This window comes from Giraffa tippelskirchi, chromosome 13 (assembly GCF_054371585.1).
Source record: "Giraffa tippelskirchi isolate mGirTip1 chromosome 13, T2T-mGirTip1v1.2.pri, whole genome shotgun sequence".
NCBI lineage: Eukaryota > Metazoa > Chordata > Mammalia > Artiodactyla > Giraffidae > Giraffa > Giraffa tippelskirchi.
The window spans coordinates 103,819,121-103,837,617 of NC_137287.1; the positions used below are offsets into that span (position 1 = coordinate 103,819,121).

General features: G+C 56.6%; 1 protein-coding gene across 13 annotated transcripts in view; it reads right to left on the reverse strand.

Annotated features, from left to right (window-relative positions):
• Positions 1–2,085: 2,085 nt before the first annotated feature.
• The window catches only part of NOL4L (nucleolar protein 4 like), a 131,586-nt gene continuing 115,174 nt past the window's right edge, over positions 2,086–18,497 (reverse strand). For 7 of the 13 annotated variants that reach the window (XM_081559623.1, XM_081559625.1, XM_081559624.1 and 4 more), the window contains 6 exons: positions 13,819–14,096; positions 11,209–11,394; positions 10,943–11,134; positions 10,638–10,760; positions 10,021–10,219; positions 2,086–6,721 (listed from right to left, as the gene is read on the reverse strand). In XM_081559623.1, coding sequence (XP_081415749.1) covers positions 6,501–6,721; positions 10,021–10,219; positions 10,638–10,760; positions 10,943–11,134; positions 11,209–11,394; positions 13,819–14,096 — 1,199 coding nt within the window. In that variant the 3' untranslated portion in view covers positions 2,086–6,500. Of the gene's footprint in view, positions 6,722–9,434; positions 9,537–9,672; positions 9,821–10,020; positions 10,220–10,637; positions 10,761–10,942; positions 11,135–11,208; positions 11,395–13,818; positions 14,097–18,497 lie in introns of all 13 variants that reach the window. The other 6 variants (XM_081559622.1, XM_081559628.1, XM_081559629.1 and 3 more) reach the window with 3 other exon arrangements.

Genomic DNA, 18,497 nt, shown 5'->3' on the forward strand with positions numbered 1-18,497 from the left:
TGCTGATGCAGGCAGAGCAGACATCTCACTACGGTTGAGTGCGTAGTCCTGGGTTTAGAGATGGGTCCTTGGGAGGAGAGGCTTACTTACTTAACTCATGGTCCAAAGGACGAGGAAACAGACGGTTGCAGAATTTGAAAGGAGTGCTGTCTTACTGGCCTGGCACAGGGTCATCTGTTGGTTTCGTGTTCAGTCTGCTCATGTGAAAGTCAGACCCTGCTTGAGAGGGGTGTTCTTGTGTGTGTGTGTCTATGTGTGTGTACGTACACTCACCCCCTTGGTCCTCGGGGACCGAAGCATCTGCCTGCCCTGGTCCCTGAGAGGAGGTAGCCTGGGCTGTATGTATGGGTGGGTGTCATTTAAATTAAAGGAGCAGATAGGTCACAGAGACCCTGGAGGTTAATATTTTGAAACCAAACAGTGCCAGTGACCTGTGCTTCCCCATGTCTTTGCGCATCATTTTGAAAGCCTGGAATGAATATTTCTTGAGAACCAGAAGGTGTAGATGGAAGTTCTGTAAGGAAAACAGTGACAGACAGCTGTCAGTGCAGTGGTTCTTAACTTTCTTGGGAACACAGGCTCCTTTGAGAGCCCAGTGGGAGCTCTGGACCTTCACCCCCAGGAGTGCATGCGTGCACACACACACACGCACAGAGTGGTCTGTATTATTTCAGGTGGGTTACGAGCACCCCCTACCCTGCCCTGGCAGCTGGAGCCCCTCACTGAAGAATGAAGAACCCCGCTGACTGATACTAAACCTAGTAAGAGCTGGATTTATACAGAAGAGGGGAGAGATGACTTTGCAAGGGATTCTCCTTCAGTTTTCTGTAACTACTGAGATTCCTCAATGCATTTAAATTACTTTAAAACTGCGTTACAGGCATAGTCTCCTGCCCCCCTGGTCAGGTATGCTGAGCTTCGCCTGCTCAGTCACTGAGTGGCCTTCAGCTCACTGTTGACGACAGGGGCGCCTGTTGGATGTTATACTCTCCACGCCATACCAGTGCTCTGGAGCCCCATTTCGAGAAGCCAGACTGCAACCAGCCCTTCTCTGCCCACAAGTGTCTCCTCCTGGGATCCCAGGGCCTGCACTGCTGTGACTTCACCTGGAGGTAAGTGCTTCCCACTGGGCCAGCGCGGACTGCGTGTGTATGGCCCGCTGTGTTGTCCCTGGTGGGGGTGTGGGATTTGTGGTCCCAGGGTCTACACTAAAACTGTGGACCCCTCTCCTTATATCTATTTGATATATTTGGCTACTGCACAGAGTTTCAGTTTAAAAAAAAAAGATTCTTTAGCCATTACAAAAAAATGCTTTTAGAACAACTGCCATATAGTGTATGTGCATACATGCAATAGTTGTATTTATGCTTGTAACTCATGCAGAATTGTTTTTAAACTTGTGACAATCGTGTTTGGCCCCAGTCACATTGTTGCAAGTTTTCCTTAAAGTTTAACCTCAATTATATGTAGGATGAAATAAAAGGCTGCACACAAGTCAATGTCTTTGAAAGAAAAAGCTCTTTTGCTTCCTTTAAGATGGGATCCCAGGTTTTGGTCAAATGTAGTGTCAAGTCCTGATGGTTCAGGACCAGGGACTGTTTCCTCGGTTTCCCCAGCCTGTGCTTAGAGACTGCCGCCTGAGTCTGGTTTCAGCCCATTGAAGAGTTGCGCCCTTGTGGGGAATGGGAGTGGAAAGGATGGTTTGCAGGGAGATGGCTGCATCTAAGACCTTGCTTGAGTACTGGCCACATTCAGGTGAGGCGTGCACTTGGTGTGTCCTTTTCCTCACCCACAAGTGGGGCCAGAGCACCTCCCTGGGCAGGCGGCCACAAGACATGAGATTTCAATTCGGTGTGTGCCTGGGCTGGGCACGTGACGAAGACCAGGAAAGGTTGATTTCTTTCCCTTGCTGATGGGTGAGGCACCAAAAAAAGTGACCAGTTCATTTGTTCAAAATCTAGCAAGGATCTTCTGTATGCTAGTTTATTGGCTACTGATAGAAGGGTGTTTCAGGGCCAAACAAGTTGGAGGGAACAGAACTGGCTGGCCATGCTGTTGTGGACAGGACACCGTGGAAATAAAGCGTTCGGTTTGTTATTCAGTGTTTATTAAGTAGATTCAGTCTTATATATGATATACAGATTCCAAAGAAAAAGGATTCCACATACTTATGAAATCAGTGCATTTAGCAAGTAATACCATGGAGATAACAGCTCGATTAACAGCTCATTGGTCTTTTGTTAAGTGAGGGGAGAGGGAGTTGGCCTGTGCTAGTCATTCCACAAACAAAACAGAATTGAGTTGCATCACATAGAGAAGACACATTCTAAGAATTAAAATATTAAGCCACATTTACTGGAAAAACTCACTATAGAGAACACAAATCATTTTTATAGAGCATTGAGGAGGAAGTCCTCACCTGCTTAGAAGAGCCACGTTAAGTTGCATAGGTGCATATCTGTAAAAATATAATTTAGAGGTGAAGCCATTGACGAAGTAATAGAGTCACCTTTAAAAGTTGGTGCCATCTGCTGTTTGCCTTAAGTGCCATATGCTTACTGTCTGGAGCCCCCTGCCCCTACCCAGAGGTCATGCCTCGTGAACCAGCTGCCTGTAGGGGACCCTGAAGAAATGCTTCTACCATCTGCATTGTAAAGTCTTAAAACTCATCTCAGGTAGAGAACTTGGCCTGTTCCCAAACATGTCTAAGGGGATTGGCAACCTTCTTGGGTTGTCCCTGAACCTTGGGTGGCTTGATCCTAAAGGTCCCATGAGTCAGCGTGACCTTCCCATTCCCAGGCTGCCAGGAGAAGAGCTCTTTCCACCCCAGCTCTACAGCTAAGTCCTGCCGTCCCGTTTCACGAGTCCATGCGGTTACCCACCCGCAGCCGACAGGAAGTCTCCCTTCTAAGCCCTGCTCTTAAGTGGACCACATGACACAGGCATATGGCCATCTGCCGCACAGAGATTTTTCGGAGCTTAGAAAAGTATTTTTCAGCAAATCTGAGTTCTGTGTGGTGTAGGGATTTTGTCTTTGTTTTTAGGTGGAAACGTAGGTAAAATGTGAGAGGTTTTTGTTTTGTGGCTTTGCTAAGCAGATGAGCTTAGTGAGGTGCACCTTCCTCCTCGGGAGCGAGTCTTGCAGGACACACAGGGACCGGGGCATCTGTACATGTAAACAGTACACTTTCACTGAGTCCAAAATTAGGAGCAAAAATACAAAGGTTCACATTGGTCTTAGGTAGATACAGGCGAAAAAGGACTGAGCTGTTTAGCTCATAAACAACAAAAACAAAGTTTCTAAAGCACCACTAAATTATATAAAAATCAGACCATGGACGGATTAAAACTGGTATTCTGGTGAAATACTTTACTATCTTGTAAAAAGTTTTACAAAAAATTACAAATTAAAAGTATCAACCCTCTGAGTTCAAAGCAGCATTTTGAGAATGAACTGGTAGTTAATCCTATAACCACCCCTGGAGTCGAAAGTGGCCCTTGGGGATTGGGATGGCTGGGTTCCTCCTGTTTGAAATCCTCTAAAACTTTTCTAACCCCCTGCCGGTCCCCCTCCCCCTCAGCACTGTCCTCGGGTATAAACTGAGTGGTGACGATGAAATGAACTGTAGATGGGTTATACTCTTACTGGTCTACTAAGATGATCCACCACTAAGACCAAATCCCCACTTCTCCCCTGATTCCAACCTCATGGGATTAGCCCCCTGCGAAGACTCTGGAATTGGTGTACTACTCTAGCGTTTCCTTTTAAATTTAGGATCCCAAATGATCAATCTGTGCCCTGAGGCCCTCCGTAAGAACTGGCTGTGGGCGCTCCCTTGGGGAGAAGGCAGTCCCCGGGGCGGGGGAACAGCAGCGAGCGAGGTTCAGCAGAGCCAGCTCTTTGGTGCTCTCCCAAGTCAGGAGGAGAGGGACGGGGTTGACGCTGTGTCTTTTAAAACAAAAGCAAAACTGAACAAGTTCCCTGACTGGACTAGCTAATGGAATCCTGTTTCTGCACAGTAACTTGCTCCTGATCCTGCCATCACGAGGGCTTCACGTGGAGCTTCACCAGGAAGGAGCCCACCAAGAGGTGGGATCAACGTGACGGGACCCACTGTCCTGGAGGGGCTCTGGGAGCCTCAGTGGACCCTGACCGCTAGCACTCATTTCCTCTCTTTGACACACACTGAACCTACACTCTTTACGGCGGTGCTCAGGCCGCTGAAGGTGGTCAGTTAGGACGAGCTTGACTCAAAACCACAACTTCACACTGTAGCCTATACCGATCTTCACATCGAACCCCTTGTGTCGGGGGTGGCAGGAGCCCCTTCCCCAGTCTTTCTCACTCCTGTCTCTTAAGAGAAGCGAACCATTCGTGCCTGGCCTGGGTACTGCCTCTGGGAGGAGAAACAACATGTTAAGCAGTTGATATCAAGAATTCTAAGTAAGGCGGCGATTGTCTCTGCCAGTTTTCAACATTACGATTTTCACAAATTGCCTGGGGTAACATTTTGCAAAAGATCTACTGATTTGTAGTATCGTTCACACACAAAAATAAATATTTACATAAATTCAGACGTCCGGGAGTAGTACTGAGCAGGTGGGGGCTGGACGTGTGGCCGCTGGGGTGTAGGGGCGGCCTCGGGCACTGGAGCTTGTGCTGTGCTGAGGGCGGGTCTCAGTGTCCTGACCGGAGCCTGGGGACTGGTCAGATGGAAGGCAGAGGTGGTGTGGCCGGGTGGGGTGCTGGAGGCCACTTGAGAGAGAAAAGGCCACCCTCAACCTCCAGGAGCTGGAAGCAAGCAGGGGGGCAGGACCCCCCCCCCAACCCTTTCGGCTTTCTGGAACCTGGGGCCCACAGCTCAAGTCCTGGATCTGAGGAGGGGGAGGCGTCCTCGGTGGAGCCCTCTCCCTATCCCTCCTGAGGGTGGTGGTCTGCCACAGTGCCGGCAGGCAGCTGGCTGCAGAAAAGCTGGTTTGGGAGGGGGTGCCTGCTTTGGGGTCGAGTGGCTCTCGATCCTAGGGTCCCCTTGGCCCGGGCTCCCCTGGGACCTCTTTGCTCTGAGGGAGGAAAGGCAACAGAGGGCTTCTGCCATCTGGGCAGGGGCGGGCAGCGGAGAGCTGCTGTCATGGCTACGGAGTGTTGCATGGAGAGGCCCTGCGGGCCTTGTGAGGTCTGGGCAAATCCCTGGTTTTAGCAGCACTGGTAGGTATTGCACTGAGCAAGAGGAAGTGCCTATTGGGGAGGAAGGAAACCAGGCCAGCCTTTTGTTTGCCCTTTCTCACACTCCAGGGGTTATGGGTTTCTTCTAGGACTGGCCCCTTCAGAAGGGCTGGTCCTTGGAGAACCCCAGTGGCTTCTCCATTTTTCTGATGGTCCCTTTACTCCAACCACGGGGGCAGTGGGGAAGGAGCTGCAGTCCGCCTGGTAGCTCACAGCTGCCTTTTCTGACAGCCAGGGTCCCTGAAGAAACAGGGGCCCTTCAAGAAGGCTGCAGGTGTCCGAGGGGCCAGAGCCTGTGCAGAGAAGTATGCAGACCTGGCTCCTGAGGCAGGCTAAGGGCAAGGGCCCTGCTGACCAGCTGCCATCTCCCAGCTCTCTGTCCTGTCAAGTGCCGAGGCCAGGGGACAGCCAGTGGCCACTCTCGTGGGCCAAGGTCTTCCCAGGGCTCCAGCCCCTGGCCTCCCCCTCTGGACGTAGCTCCCGGGCAGACATCCCTGGGCGGGGGAGGTGGGAGACGGCCGTTCAGAAGCGGCTCGGGGCACACCCTGGAAAAGCCCACGCTGGAGTGTGAGGTAGAATATGGGTGACCGTGTGCCTGGGGCGTCTGTGGGGGTGGGGGAGCCATTTTTTTCTGTCTTTGCTCTGCAGTGGGTGTGGGTGAGGCCCTCCTGCTTGGTGGTGCCAGGCACTCAGGGCCGGCCGGCCCGGCGCCCCCGCTGCCCCGCCCTGCCGGCCCCCAGCCCGCGCCAGTGTAGTGATACGGAACGTTAGGTCACAGGGACACAGCCTTCTGATCAGACACACACAGACTGGCAATCTGTACAAACACAAAAGAATCCATTTTCAGAAAAATAAATTACTAAGGGGAGAGGAAGAAAGGGTCCACTTTGTTTTTCTCAATAAATATGCAATTTTGCTCACCTAAGACTTGAAAGGTAATTATCTGGGGGTGGGGGGTCTAACATCAGGGCCCACGAAGATGATTCTACATAGAGCTGTGGCCCCAGCGCCTTGTCAGGGAGGGGGAGCCCAGCCCTTCTGAAGCTGCCCCGTTGGCCTCTTCCAAGCAGGTCAGAGCACCCGTGTGGTGAGATTCCAAAAAAAAAAAAGTGTCCTTGTGCCCAGAGTCTCAGGCGCTTGGAGTGTGGCTTAGAAACAGCTCTTTTGGATCCACCTCTTTCAAAAAACAAAAGGTACCAAACTGGTGAGGCGGGAAGCCAGTCCAGGGCTGGGGGAGCCTCCTTCCCTAGGGTAGTGCACTCCACGAGCCGCAAGGTCAGTTCTGCTGCAAAATGAGGTTTTCCAGTTCATCTGCCGAGCGCAGCAGGAAGGCGGCGGACTCTCGGTAGCCGGCGATGAGCTGCCGCACGGCGCTGATCTCGGTGGGACTGAGCTGGGCGGTGGGCATGGTCCGGCTGGTGCTGTTGCTGGAGGGGGTGGGCGTGGGCGTGGTGGAGGTGGTGGAGGCCCCGCCTTTCATGCTGAGGTCCGTGGGCCCTGTGGAGAGGGGAGCCAGGGTGAGGGGGGGCCCGAGACCCTCATCTGTCTCCATGGTTGTGCCCCTAGTGCTTCAAAAGGGTGGGTGTGTGAGGGTCGAAAGGTAAGATGGGACCCAGAGGTACCCTCCAGAGAAATCACCTTCCCTTTGCTTGTGAACAGTGACAGCCAAGAGGGAGCCTCCAATCTAACTGAAAAATACAGGGGAGGTGTGTGGCGGGGGTGGGGGGGGTGGGGGTGGGGTTCCTCTTCGTCTTTCCCAAACGGCTCTATGGGGTGGGCTGTGGGTTTGGAGTCAGAAACCCAGACTGGCAGCCTGCTCGGCCACTCCAGAGGCAACTCCTAACTGCCCTGGGCCCCCGGCCCAACAGCACCAAGAGGCTGTTGTGGGGCTGAGCCACGCTGGTGAACCCCTCAGCGAGGCCAGGGCTGTTCAGCCTATGGGAGGGCCACTGAGAAAGGACTTCCAGGAAACACAGAAACACCTGAAATTTGAAGAGCATTCTTTCCAGGTGTTCAGCAAACAGAAAGCCAAAGGAGGGGGTCTGGAGCTCAGTGTAAGAGCTGGAGCTTCCCTGGGAGGCCTTCTCTCACCCAGCTAGGTTCCTCTGCCCTGCCTTGCCCTGCGCTGAGGTTTACATGGGTGTTCGAGGCTGTTCTCCCTGATAAGCCAGCTCCTCACTACCCCATTGGTTCTGACAGCTGGTTTCAGCATCTACAGTGGCAGTTTGTCTGTTGTTTTTTTTGCTGCGCCACAAGTCTTGTGAGATCTCAGTTCATGACCAGGGACTGAATCCAGGCCATGGCAAGGAGAGCCTGGAATCCTAACCACTAGACCCCCAGGGAGCTCGCTACAGTGGCGGTTTTTATGCTGCTACAGAGATGGATAAGCTTGGCACTGGAGACACAGACTGGAAGTAACATCCTGGGAGCAATTTTGGAAATGACTATCAGTAGTAGGAACCTGCTTCACCCCCCAAATGGGGAAGGAAGTTGGAGTCTAGGATGGGGTGGTTTGTCACATGAGGCTATTTCCTCTCTAACCAGAGACTAGGGACGCCAAGTAGGAGGTCCTAGGAACTGGCTTGCTAAGGAACATCCTTGGAATTGAGGGTCAAGGGAAGTCTATTAAAACGCAGGAGGAAGGACTGGAGGTGTGAACTGCTGGGAAGAGCAGCCAAGCAGGTAGCTGACACCTACAGTAGTGGCAGCCGGGACAGGCTGGAAGCAGGCGGGGACTCTGCACTGGGTCCCGGCTGTGGCAGGGTTAGGTGCCCTCAGGACACTGCCTATGGCAGCGGAAGGCCGGAGCCGCCTGCCACATCAGTGTGAGCTGGCCCTGGGCTTCCTCTCTTTCCTCCCTCCACCCCCAAGCCTTGTCCTCTTTACTCCTGGGCTCAGAGCAGACCTTCCGTCTTTCGCCGGGGGCTCTGGTTACTCAGGGTGTTGCTAGAGGGGCGGAAGTGAGTGCAAGTTGCCCAGCACCCCAGGGAAGACAGGCAAGCCTCAGTCTATCTGGGCTGATCTGAGTCCCCTGATCCACTCATGAGCTAAGTGAGCAGCTCTAACCCACTGACGGGACTACCCACCAAGATGCCAGACTGACTGACCCCCTCATGTTAAGGGCTGTCGTTGGGAGGGCAGTGGGACTGGGGCTGGGTGCAGTGTTCTGCCAAGTGCTGGACCCAAACTGATGCTCACAGGATGTGGCTGCCCCAGGCAGGAGGTCAACGAGCAGAATTTGGCCTCTGTGACCTCACTGCCCACGTCTAAGGAACCAGGGGAGACTGAGCTAGTGGCCTGCCTTGAAGCCTCTCTGGCAAGTGTGAACAAGCAGGCTCTCTAGAGAGGTGGAGAGCCCTGGCAGCTGTGGCCTGAGACGGGCCCTGCTGTGTGGCACCGGGTGGGGGCCCGCCGCCTGGGAAGGGCTCTCCTCAGGCACGACAGGGGGCTCTAACTTCCCTGCCGCAGCTCCTTCTCCAGACCCACTCTAACCAGGTCCCCATGCAGCAGGGCTGTCGGACGGTGCTTCTTTCTGGAAGGAAAGCAGCCCGCCTGGGACAGCCCTCCCACTCTGCCTGCAGCCGGCCACTCTGGCCTCAAGCTTGGAGATTAGGGCCAGGCAGCCTCTTATTTTAGGTTAAGAGGCATTAGGAAGGATGAGAAGTTAAGCCCAGGCAGGAATCCTTCAGGGACCCTCACATATTTCCCAGTGGTGGGGAGCAAGGGGAGTGGAGGGTGCATGAGCTCTCTGCCATGGGAAGGGATCTGCGAGGTGTCTCCCTCCTACGGCCAAGGACAAGGGCTTGAGAGGAAATCTCAGGCATGTTCAGCCAAGACCTAGAACCAGAGTTCTCGGGCCTGTGGGCGGCACCTTCCTCTAACCTCCTCAAGCAGCAGCTGGCTGTTCCCCTCGGCTCTTCCTCACCTCTGAATGCCCCCAACCACGCTGCTTCGGCCTCCTGGCCTCCACGTTAAAATCTCACCACAAGGGTGGACAGCACAACTCACAGCCTCCTTTGCTTAGAGCCTATCTGTGGCTCCCACCACACATAGAACAAAACCCAAATGCCTGACCCAAGAAGCCCCAGGATCACCCCCAGCCGCCCTTGCCAGCTCCCAGGCTGCTCTCCACGGGGCACCACTGTTCCCCAGTTGCTCCCACCCCCCAGGCCTCCATATAAGGGCCCGAGGCCCGCACTCAGGGCAGCACCTGGCTCCATGGGGAGGTTTGTATCTTTGGGGGGCTGTTTCTCTCCAACACTGATCTGTGTCCCGTCTGCATCAGTCACCTGGGAAGAGTTACAGAGAGCACCTGGGGGTGGAGAGGGGACAGATGGCGAACCACTCACTGCCCCCGGGTGACCCAGATGGGGCCCCACAGTGCTCCCTTGAACCTTCATCTCACACATGAGGTCATGACCTGTGGCCTGGAGGGGGAGGTGACCTGCCTGGAGCTGCATCCTGGCTCTGCCATCAACGCTGGGAGACATGGGCACGAGACCTGGTCATTTTCAGTAAGACAAGTGTGCCAGGTGAAGCGCTGGGACTCTGCTCACAGTGGCGGGCGGGGAACCCGGGAGAGGCCCAGCAAGCCTCCTGGGAGGCGAGAAAGGAGTGGTAGGTAGTGGTTTATATTTAACCTTGCCTTCCAATCTGAGGACTAGCTAAGATGACGAGATGGGGAGGGTCTCTCTAACACAGAGGAGTCACTTTCCTGGCAACCTCTGTCCCCATCCTCCCCCCGCCCCCATCAGGCTGCTGGTCAGGGGGCGCAGAGCCTGGTGTCCCACACTCACCATTACTGTGATTTCCTGTTTGGAGGGAGGCAGGAGGCTGCAGGTTGCTGCCCAAGGCCCCGTAACCACGGTAACTGTAGTTGAGGCCACCGTTGACGTACACGGGGTCCTGGGAGTAGGAGGCTGGCAGTGAGTAGGTGGAGTGGGTGATGGCTGTGGAGTCCCGGGAGTGCTGCTTGTCCAGGGCTATGGGCTCGTCCTGCAGGGCGGGAGGGGGGCGCTGGGAAACCTCAGAGGCAGCCAGCCCTGACCAAGTTTCCTGGACGGGGGCTAGATGGTGGCCCCAGATTTGCTGGGACTCAGTATGGGGACCTGCAGAGCTCTGCCTCTCTCCCTGGCTGCCTTGCCCAGGGCCTCCCCCAGACCCCCATCTCTTGTCTATGTTCCAGGCAGATTTGATCTGTTCCTGCCTGGCTGAAGACCCTTTTGGGGTTCGAGACGAAGTCCAGAGACTCTTCTGAAGTCTGCAAGGCCTTTGTGTCTGGGTTCCTCTGCCTCCCCCAAGCCCCTGAACCTCCCCTGTGTGATGACACCCTCCCTGCTCCCTCTGCACCCGGGGCCCTGGGACCTGCAGGGTGGCCGAGGACTCCCCCCAGCAGCTGGCAGCAAGCAGGCACCTGAGAGGACTGGTAGATCTCCAGGCGCATCCTTTTGGCTGCTTTTCTCGTCTCGCTCTCGCAGGCAGCTGCCAGGATGTTTTCTGCCATGGCCGAGGTCAGGTGGGGAGGTGTGGGTCTGGTCTGCAGACAGAAATGGGGATGGAGCCAGTGCTGGGATGCAGAGAACCCTGGCCCAGAGGTGTGGGGGGCAGGGCTGGGGTTTGAGCTCCTCTGTGACCCAGAAGCCACAATGTCTGCTTCCGGAGGTACTGGAGGGGGGGTGTGGGAACGGGGTCGGGGGGCAGGGAACTCTGGGGGCTCACCATCTCCATGCCATTCTTCTTCATGCGCCGGCAGGACTTGAGGTACGTGCGGATGCGCTTGCGGGCCCGTTCCTGGAACTCGGGGAACTGCCGGCTGCATGACTCGATGATGGCCTGGATCTTCTCCTTGGGCTGCTTGGAGATGGGCACCATGCGGTCCAGGTTCTCATCCACAAAGAGACGCACGAACATCTGTGGAGGACACGGGCGGTGGGAAGGGCTGGCCCACTGTGCCCCCGCCCTGGCCATCCCAGGCAAGCACTCACGTTGAAGGCCTTGAGGCGCTCAGGGTCCATGCCCTCCGAGTCATTCATCTTGTCATTGTCCTCATGGTCGTCGTGGTCATCGTCGTCGTCATCTGCCGTGGGGGCCCGGCCCACTGTCAGGTCCTCGGGGCAGCCACTGACCTCGGTTTTGATGGAGTCGTAGCTCCCCGAGCTGTAAGGAGGGGACTGAAGAGGGCAGGGGCAGGGGGTCAGGTCACGGTGAGCGTGGGGACTGGGGGGTTCGGGCACACCCAGCTGCCCTGAGAGGTCCTGAGCAAGTCACTTTGCTTCCTGCTCCCTTCACCTCTGAGGTGGGCACAGCGACACGGCCACCCCTCTCTGGACGGCTGCAGGAGGCCACCCCTACCACAACCGTACCCCACAACTGATGCCCTGGAGAAGCTCACTGGAGGGGGTCGCAGCACCCACACCACGACCTGCCTCCTCGTGCGAGGGAAAGGCAGACACAGAAAGGGTTTCCCACCACCAGCCAGCCTCTCCTGCTTGTGCCAAGACGCATTCTGGCTTCAGGGTTTACCTCCCTCGTCCCCAAGGGGCTGCAACCCCGAGCTGACAACCGAGCTGTCACAAAAGCAGCGAATGTGCTGTCTGTCGGGGATGGGGAACAGATGGGCTGGGAGAGAACCAGCCAAGGAGACGGCCATCAGGCAGAGCATCCCCGCAGTTCCCGGGCTGGGCTTCTCCCGTCTGCCGCCACCCCCGGAAGTCACCGGGAGCCTGATGCAGAGCCCGTGTGTAGAAAGAGGAGAGGGAACCAGGCCCAGCCCATGGGGCAGCCACCCTATCCTGTAGCAGGAGCAGAGACAGGACCTGTCCCCTGCCCTCCAAAATAAGGAGCCCTTCCCTAGCTCTCCTGGGAATACACTTCCCCACTCTCCTCCCTGCTTTTCCCCTCTTTTTCATCCTTTACAGCTCAGTTCCCATCCTGTCTTGTGCCCCCTGCCACACATGCTCTGGTAAGGCCAAAGACCACTGTTGTTTGCCTTTTAGAAAGTTTGTGGCTTTGGCGAGTCCTGACCAGCAGTGTCCTGGAGACACAGTCTCTGCCCTCATGGAGGATAGCTTCTAGTAGGTGGCCAGCCCCAGGAAACAGATCAGACCCTGCCACATGGCTATACAGTGGCCCAGATGGTACCCAGCTCTTGCTGATGAACAAATGGATAAAGACAGACACTGACTGCTGCCCTGTCCGGCAATGGCTGCCACCACCAGCCTCCATGCAACCACACCCAGCAGGGTCGGTCCTCCCAGGATCCCTGGCCATGTGCCCATCTCTTGATCACGCCTAGTGCCCACCACACCTAGTCTCTGAAGGGCCAGGGACACCCAGGTCCTCTGGCCTCCTGCCAGGCTGTGTCAGACTCACACGGGAAGGTCAAAGGTGCCATGGGTCAGTCACATTCCCAGGCGCTCCTTGACCGATCCTCAGCCAGGGTGAGAGAAGACAGATTGTCAGTGACACTCACGCTCCCATCTCACTTCCGTGGTCCACACGAGTGGCCTGAGGCCACGGCGGCCACCTCAGTCATGCCGGCTCTCTGCCTGCTGTGCAGAGGCTGTGCCTGCCACTGGGGCCCAGTCAAAGAGGGAAGGACGGGGACTTCCCTGGTGGTCCAGTGGTTAGGACTCCATGCCTCCAATGCAGGGGGCACAGGTTCGATCTCTGGTCGGGGAATTAAGATCCTACATGCCACAGGGCTCGGCCAAAAAATAAATTGGAAAAATAAAAGTGGAGGGGGAGGACGATGTGCTGCCAGTCCTGGCTCCGCGGCCTGGGCTCAGGTACACTGACTGTATGACGACTGTATAAAGACCCTTGTATAGAAACGTCCCACGACAGATACCACTGCAGGCCAGCACTGGTACCCACCCTACACCCCCTGCAGAAAAGGAAACAGGCCCCAGGAAGAGAATTCTGGAAACTGAACAGGGGCCTTGGCTGGAGCCCAGGAGAGTAGGGGTCTGAGAAGGCACCTCTGGCCCCCCAGCCCTGGCAGGAGAAAATGCCCCCTCCCCAGGGGAGCTCCCGCACCCAAGGCCGCACTGTAGGAGATCTTACTGGTCTGGAGGTGACCTGCGGAAGTAACAGGAAGGTGGGAGAGGGCCAAATGGGGGGGCATCTATCTGCCCCCCTCAGACTGGTCTTTTGGATTTTATACCTCCATGTCCCTGAGGCCACCAAGGCCTCAATCTGCACCATCTGTAAAATGGGGACAAGTGTGCAGACCAGTCAGAAAATGGGAACCCTGGGGCCTCTGCTGAATGAAGCCCGCCTGCTGCTGCTTTTTACAGCGGACCCTGTTCTGGAGGCGGAGGGGCCAGGCCACACGTCCCTCCCCACCTCCACTAGGGCCAAGGCCATCAACCTCACTTCACAGATGGGGACGCAGGTGAAGTGAGAAGCTTGCTCCCGTTTCAGGGCCTCCCCAGGCAAATGATGGCATAGCAGCCACGGCCACCACCCTGCCTCCGCTGGTTGTGGCCAGAGCCCCAGATAACATGCAATTTCACGTCAGCCTCGCACAACCCTGCTGTGTATACAGGAGTGACCGAAGCTCACAGCTGTGGGGAACCCGCAGCCCCACACACCTCGGGGGTGGTCTTCACCCCGTACTTGACACGGCTCCGCAGTCCATCGGCACCGCAGCCATCGGAGGGGTAGGAGGGCGTGCCTAGAGCGGAGCCCTGTGGGAGCTTGTCACACAGGTTGATGGGCTGATCCTCGGCGCTGGCGGTGAAGTCCATGGGGGCCACGCTGCCGTTGCCATTCATCTCGGGGAAGGCCGGGTCTCCCTGCGTGCTGCTGGAGGTCGACGGGTTCAGGGTGGAGGAGCCATTACCGCTGCCACTCTCAGAGGAGGAGTCGTCTGGAACGAGAGGCCTGGGTGTGAGGCCCCACCCCACCACCCACTGGCCCCCGAGATACCCCCAGGTACATGGCCGGGGCAGCTCAGGGAGTGGTACTTGCCCCATGTTGTCCTCACGAGCATCCCTGGGCAGGTGAGCGCTGCTGTCCCCGCTGGAGGCTCCAAGAGGCTCCAAGCCTTACCCCAGCCCCGAGATGGGGGGCAGGGTCCCGCTGCCAGAAACCGGGCCCACCAGGAGCAGAGCAGCCAGGGAGTGTGCAGGGCATGGTGGCCTCCTGCCCTACACCCCCACAAACGCCATATTCAGCTTCGAGGGCCTGGGACTGAGCGGCTGCAGCCTCCAGTCTGATCCACCCAGCGGTGGCCCAGAGGTCCTCAGACACCCCCGGAGGTTGCATGGAGCCTGGCCAGCGCCCCCCTCTTCCTCTGGCTCACCACTGCCTCACCCCTTCACACCTTCTTCCCCACAGGACGCCCTCCCCACCGCAGACCCTGGAATTTCTCCACCCCCTGACTTGCAGGATGGCTCCACTGTGACACCCCTGCTCCCAGCAAGCAGGCCTGGGCCCAATCCTGGCAGCCTGTGTAGACGCAGACCTGCCTCCCTGCATGGCCACACGACACTGGACACCCAGAGCCAGGGCTGCAGGGTCTCTGTCCGCAGCACCTCAGTGGGCCATCCCGCCTTTCCTGCGGGGACAGCCCTACAAAGCCCTGTGGAGGGCGCCCCCTGCTGCAGAGAGCATAGCATTGCCGGGGAATCCAGGAGGACAAACTTAACTCGGGGGCTAGATCTTTCCGATGAATTCCAGGCTCCTTTCCCCGACCCTGCCCCCAGCCTCCTGCTTGATCAGCTGAGAAGGCAGAGGCCCAAGCTACAGTCTAGCTCCCGGGGTCACTGTCAGGTGAGTACCGCGTGGTTCCTGGTAGCGCCCAGGTGCCCAAGCGGCTCTGCACCTGCCACCAGGGTGGGTGGGGGAGGGACGGCTGCAGGGAGCCCTGACCGCATCCCAGGACACCCCTTCCCCCAGGCCAGGGTCGCGCACGACCCCACCCCCACTCCACCCCTCCCAGCCAGCAGATTATGAAGATTTAGTCCTTGGTGCTGGGCACTGGGCACGCGCACCTCCCAGCGTCCCCATGGCGACCGAGCGGCTCTAGCGCGCCAACCAATCGCTGGCCTGCTGGTTGCCCAGGGGCGGGGCCAGGCTGCCCATCAAGCAGCCAAGGCCCAGGGCTGAGGGGGATGGGAAGGCCTCCGCGCAGCGGCACCCCTCCCCCTCGGCTGCCGCAGGTCCCCTGGGCCAGGCTGCCCCTCCTTCTCCTTCTCCTCCTCTTCCTCTGGGCAGTTACTGCTCCCTCCATCCTCCTGCAGACCTGCTCCAGGCTCTACTCAGAGCCGCCCCACAGATCCCGCCCTTGCTCAGCTACATCCCAGATCCCAGAGTCCCCAGGCCAGCCGCCCTGCTACCCTCTGGAAGCTCACCACCCATCCCCTCCTCCTCAATCACAGATGGGTCTGGTTTTCTTCTGACAGTGTCTCCGGTGACCAATCTAGACATTTGTGGAATAAACAAACTAGCCAGCAGTATTTACTGAGCACCTACTGCGTGCTGGCCCTGTCCCAAGCTGAGAAAAAAAGTAGTAGCTGACTACGACCAAGATGCCAGTCCTCCTGAGGGGACAAGATGCTCACTGCTGAAACACGCGGAAAGTGAATGAGCTGCCAAACTGCCAAGCCACACCCACCCCCCCACTTTCCATCTAGTCTTCTTGGCTGAGTTCCCTCTTCAGCACTCCAGCTTCCCTTGGTCACACCCTTGCACCTGTCTCCACCCTTTCCTTTCCCAGCACCAGCCCAACTATCACTCCCTTAGTCCCCACCTTCCTGTTGCCCACAGCCTGCCCAAGGAGAGGCTGCACTCTTGCCGGTGTGTTCTTGGTCCCATGACCTCTGCAGCCTTCCCCCAGCCCAGGTCCCACTGTACTGGCCACTGCTGAACCTCACAGCTCCAGGCCTCTGCTAATCTGCCTGCCTTGTCCAACTCAGTAAATGTGAGTCCACCTTCAAAGGCTGGCCCAATGCTGCCTTCTCAGAGCAGGCCTCCTCCCATCAGGGTCCCTGGGAAGGAGGTACTCACAGACCCAACCCCAGCTTGTGCCCATCCCTCCGAGGGATACATCATGCCTCCTTGACTGGCTCAGGTGCAGGCTTGAGAGCTGCCCACCTCCCCACCAGGGCTAGGCCTAGCTGCCGGAGAAGCCCCAACACCTGAGGTTTCGGGAGTTTCTGCCAGGGCCCAGGAGACAGAGGGCAAGGATCACGTCCATCCTAGCTGACCGTCTGAGCTCCTCTGGGCTCTGGCCAGTGCCCATTCTTAGCCCACCTGGCAGGCATGACTTCACACCCTGCACCACTCCATAACCAGCCACTTGCTCGACCTCAGAGGGCCTTGTCTTCCTCCTCTGGAAGGAGGGGTTGCTTGAAGGTTAGTGGGTACCACACCAGGCATAAAGGGAGCCAGTGTCACAATGCTCAGCGTGGGCATCAGGCCCACGGCCTCCTGACACATCACAGTGGGCACGGGCCCAAGAGATGGCACGCCAACCGCCTACCTCCCAACCAGATTCTCTCCAGGGAGGAAGGACCCTCTTGTCCTGTGCATCTCCAGGCATGAGCACGAAGGAGGCTTGGATGCTATGAGGATGCACATGTGTGCATGTGTATGTGTGTGTGTGTGTGTTTTCCCAGGCCCTCCAGCTCAGGAGCCCAGGACTCTTGAGCCCTAGATTCTTGAGCTCCCAACACCCTTACCCCAGGGCTGTGCACCTCACCTACCCACCCAGGGAGTCACAGGCAGTGGCTCCAATGGTGGCACAGTCCCTCCTCCCAGACTTCAGTCTGACACAGGAATGGCTGGGCAGATGAGACACACGAGGCCAGGAGTCCGGACCTCGTGTAGCTATGCATTCCAAGTTTTTAGAAGAAAACCGGAAGTAGGCACCCGTGTGTAAATATCCAGGTTTTTAAATATTGGTGACTGACTCACATTGTTTACATTTTGAAGAACCTTGCTGGACAAACAGACAAACCAAATGTGGTCTATCTATGCAATGAGATATTCGGTCATAAAAAGTAATGAAATTCTGATACATGTTACAACATGGATGAACTCTGGAAATGTTACCATTAAATGAAATGAGTCAGACACAGCAGGACAGATACTGAAAGAGGACACACATGCAATATCAATATCTAGAATCGTCACATCCACAGAGAATGAAAATATCTGAGGGGTCACCAGGGGCTGGGTTTGGGTGGAATAGAGAGTTATAGCTTAATGGTTACAGAGTTTCTGTTTACAGTAATGAGAACTCTATCTTGGAAATAATGTGCGCTGGTTACACACATGGTCAGTGTACTTAATGCCGCTGAACTGTACACTTAAAAATGGTTAAAAAGTGGTAAAATCTGTTTTACAAAATTGTTCACCACAAAAAATTCCCCCAAAGCAAAACAAAACAAAAATCCTGGAGGAGGCCAGTGGGCCCCAGTTCCATCTGCTGCCACCCCATGGACCTGCAGGGCAAGCCTCTCCCACCTCCACTCTGCACTTGGGCGCCAGGAAAGCCAGCCACACACACAGGGCCCACCTCAGGGGGCACAGGCGAGTTAAAAGCACCCCCCTCCTCAACCCATCACGCCGCCCTCAACCTGCTCACAGGCTGCCTGCAACTCTGCTGACTAGGGAGGCCATGGGCTTTAGGCAGAAGGCGGAGGGGCTGTGTGTCCCTGAAGATGCCCCTTCGCCTCCTTTCAAAATGGGTGCCACGTTAGTAAAATAGGACTTATAAGGTGTAGACAATACCCAACACAGCAAATAGGTACTGAAGAAAAAGAACAAACGAAACCGGTTCCCTGACCCCAGGCCTTCTCACTTTGTAATGAACGCTCGCCTAGACTAGACTGTGGGTTTCCGGGGGCCCCTCAGAGACCAGCTTGGTGCCAAATATGAGGTGGGCAGGTGAAGGGAGGTGGGAGAGGAACTGGGCCTCAAAGACACGGACCCTGCCCTCGTCCCTCCCTTCCTCGAACACCTGCTGGGTGTCAGGCCTGTGTGAGGCACTGGGGACACAGCAGCGGAAAGATGGGGGCGGTCGTTGTCCTGGGGGCTCATCCTCTAAGGAGCAAGAAACCAAACAGAAGGCTCCAGAGGACACTGGACTCTGGGGAGAGCCTTGTGTGCTTCATGTCCTTGATCCTTGTCCCTGCAACCCCTTCCTCCTCCGGAGCTCCCCCGGGGAGGGGGGATCTAGAGTGGGCGCTGTGCAGGAGGGAGGCAGGGTAGGGTTTCTGGAAGTAGCCCATGGAAGAAGCCTCCAAGAACAACGCTGAGAAGG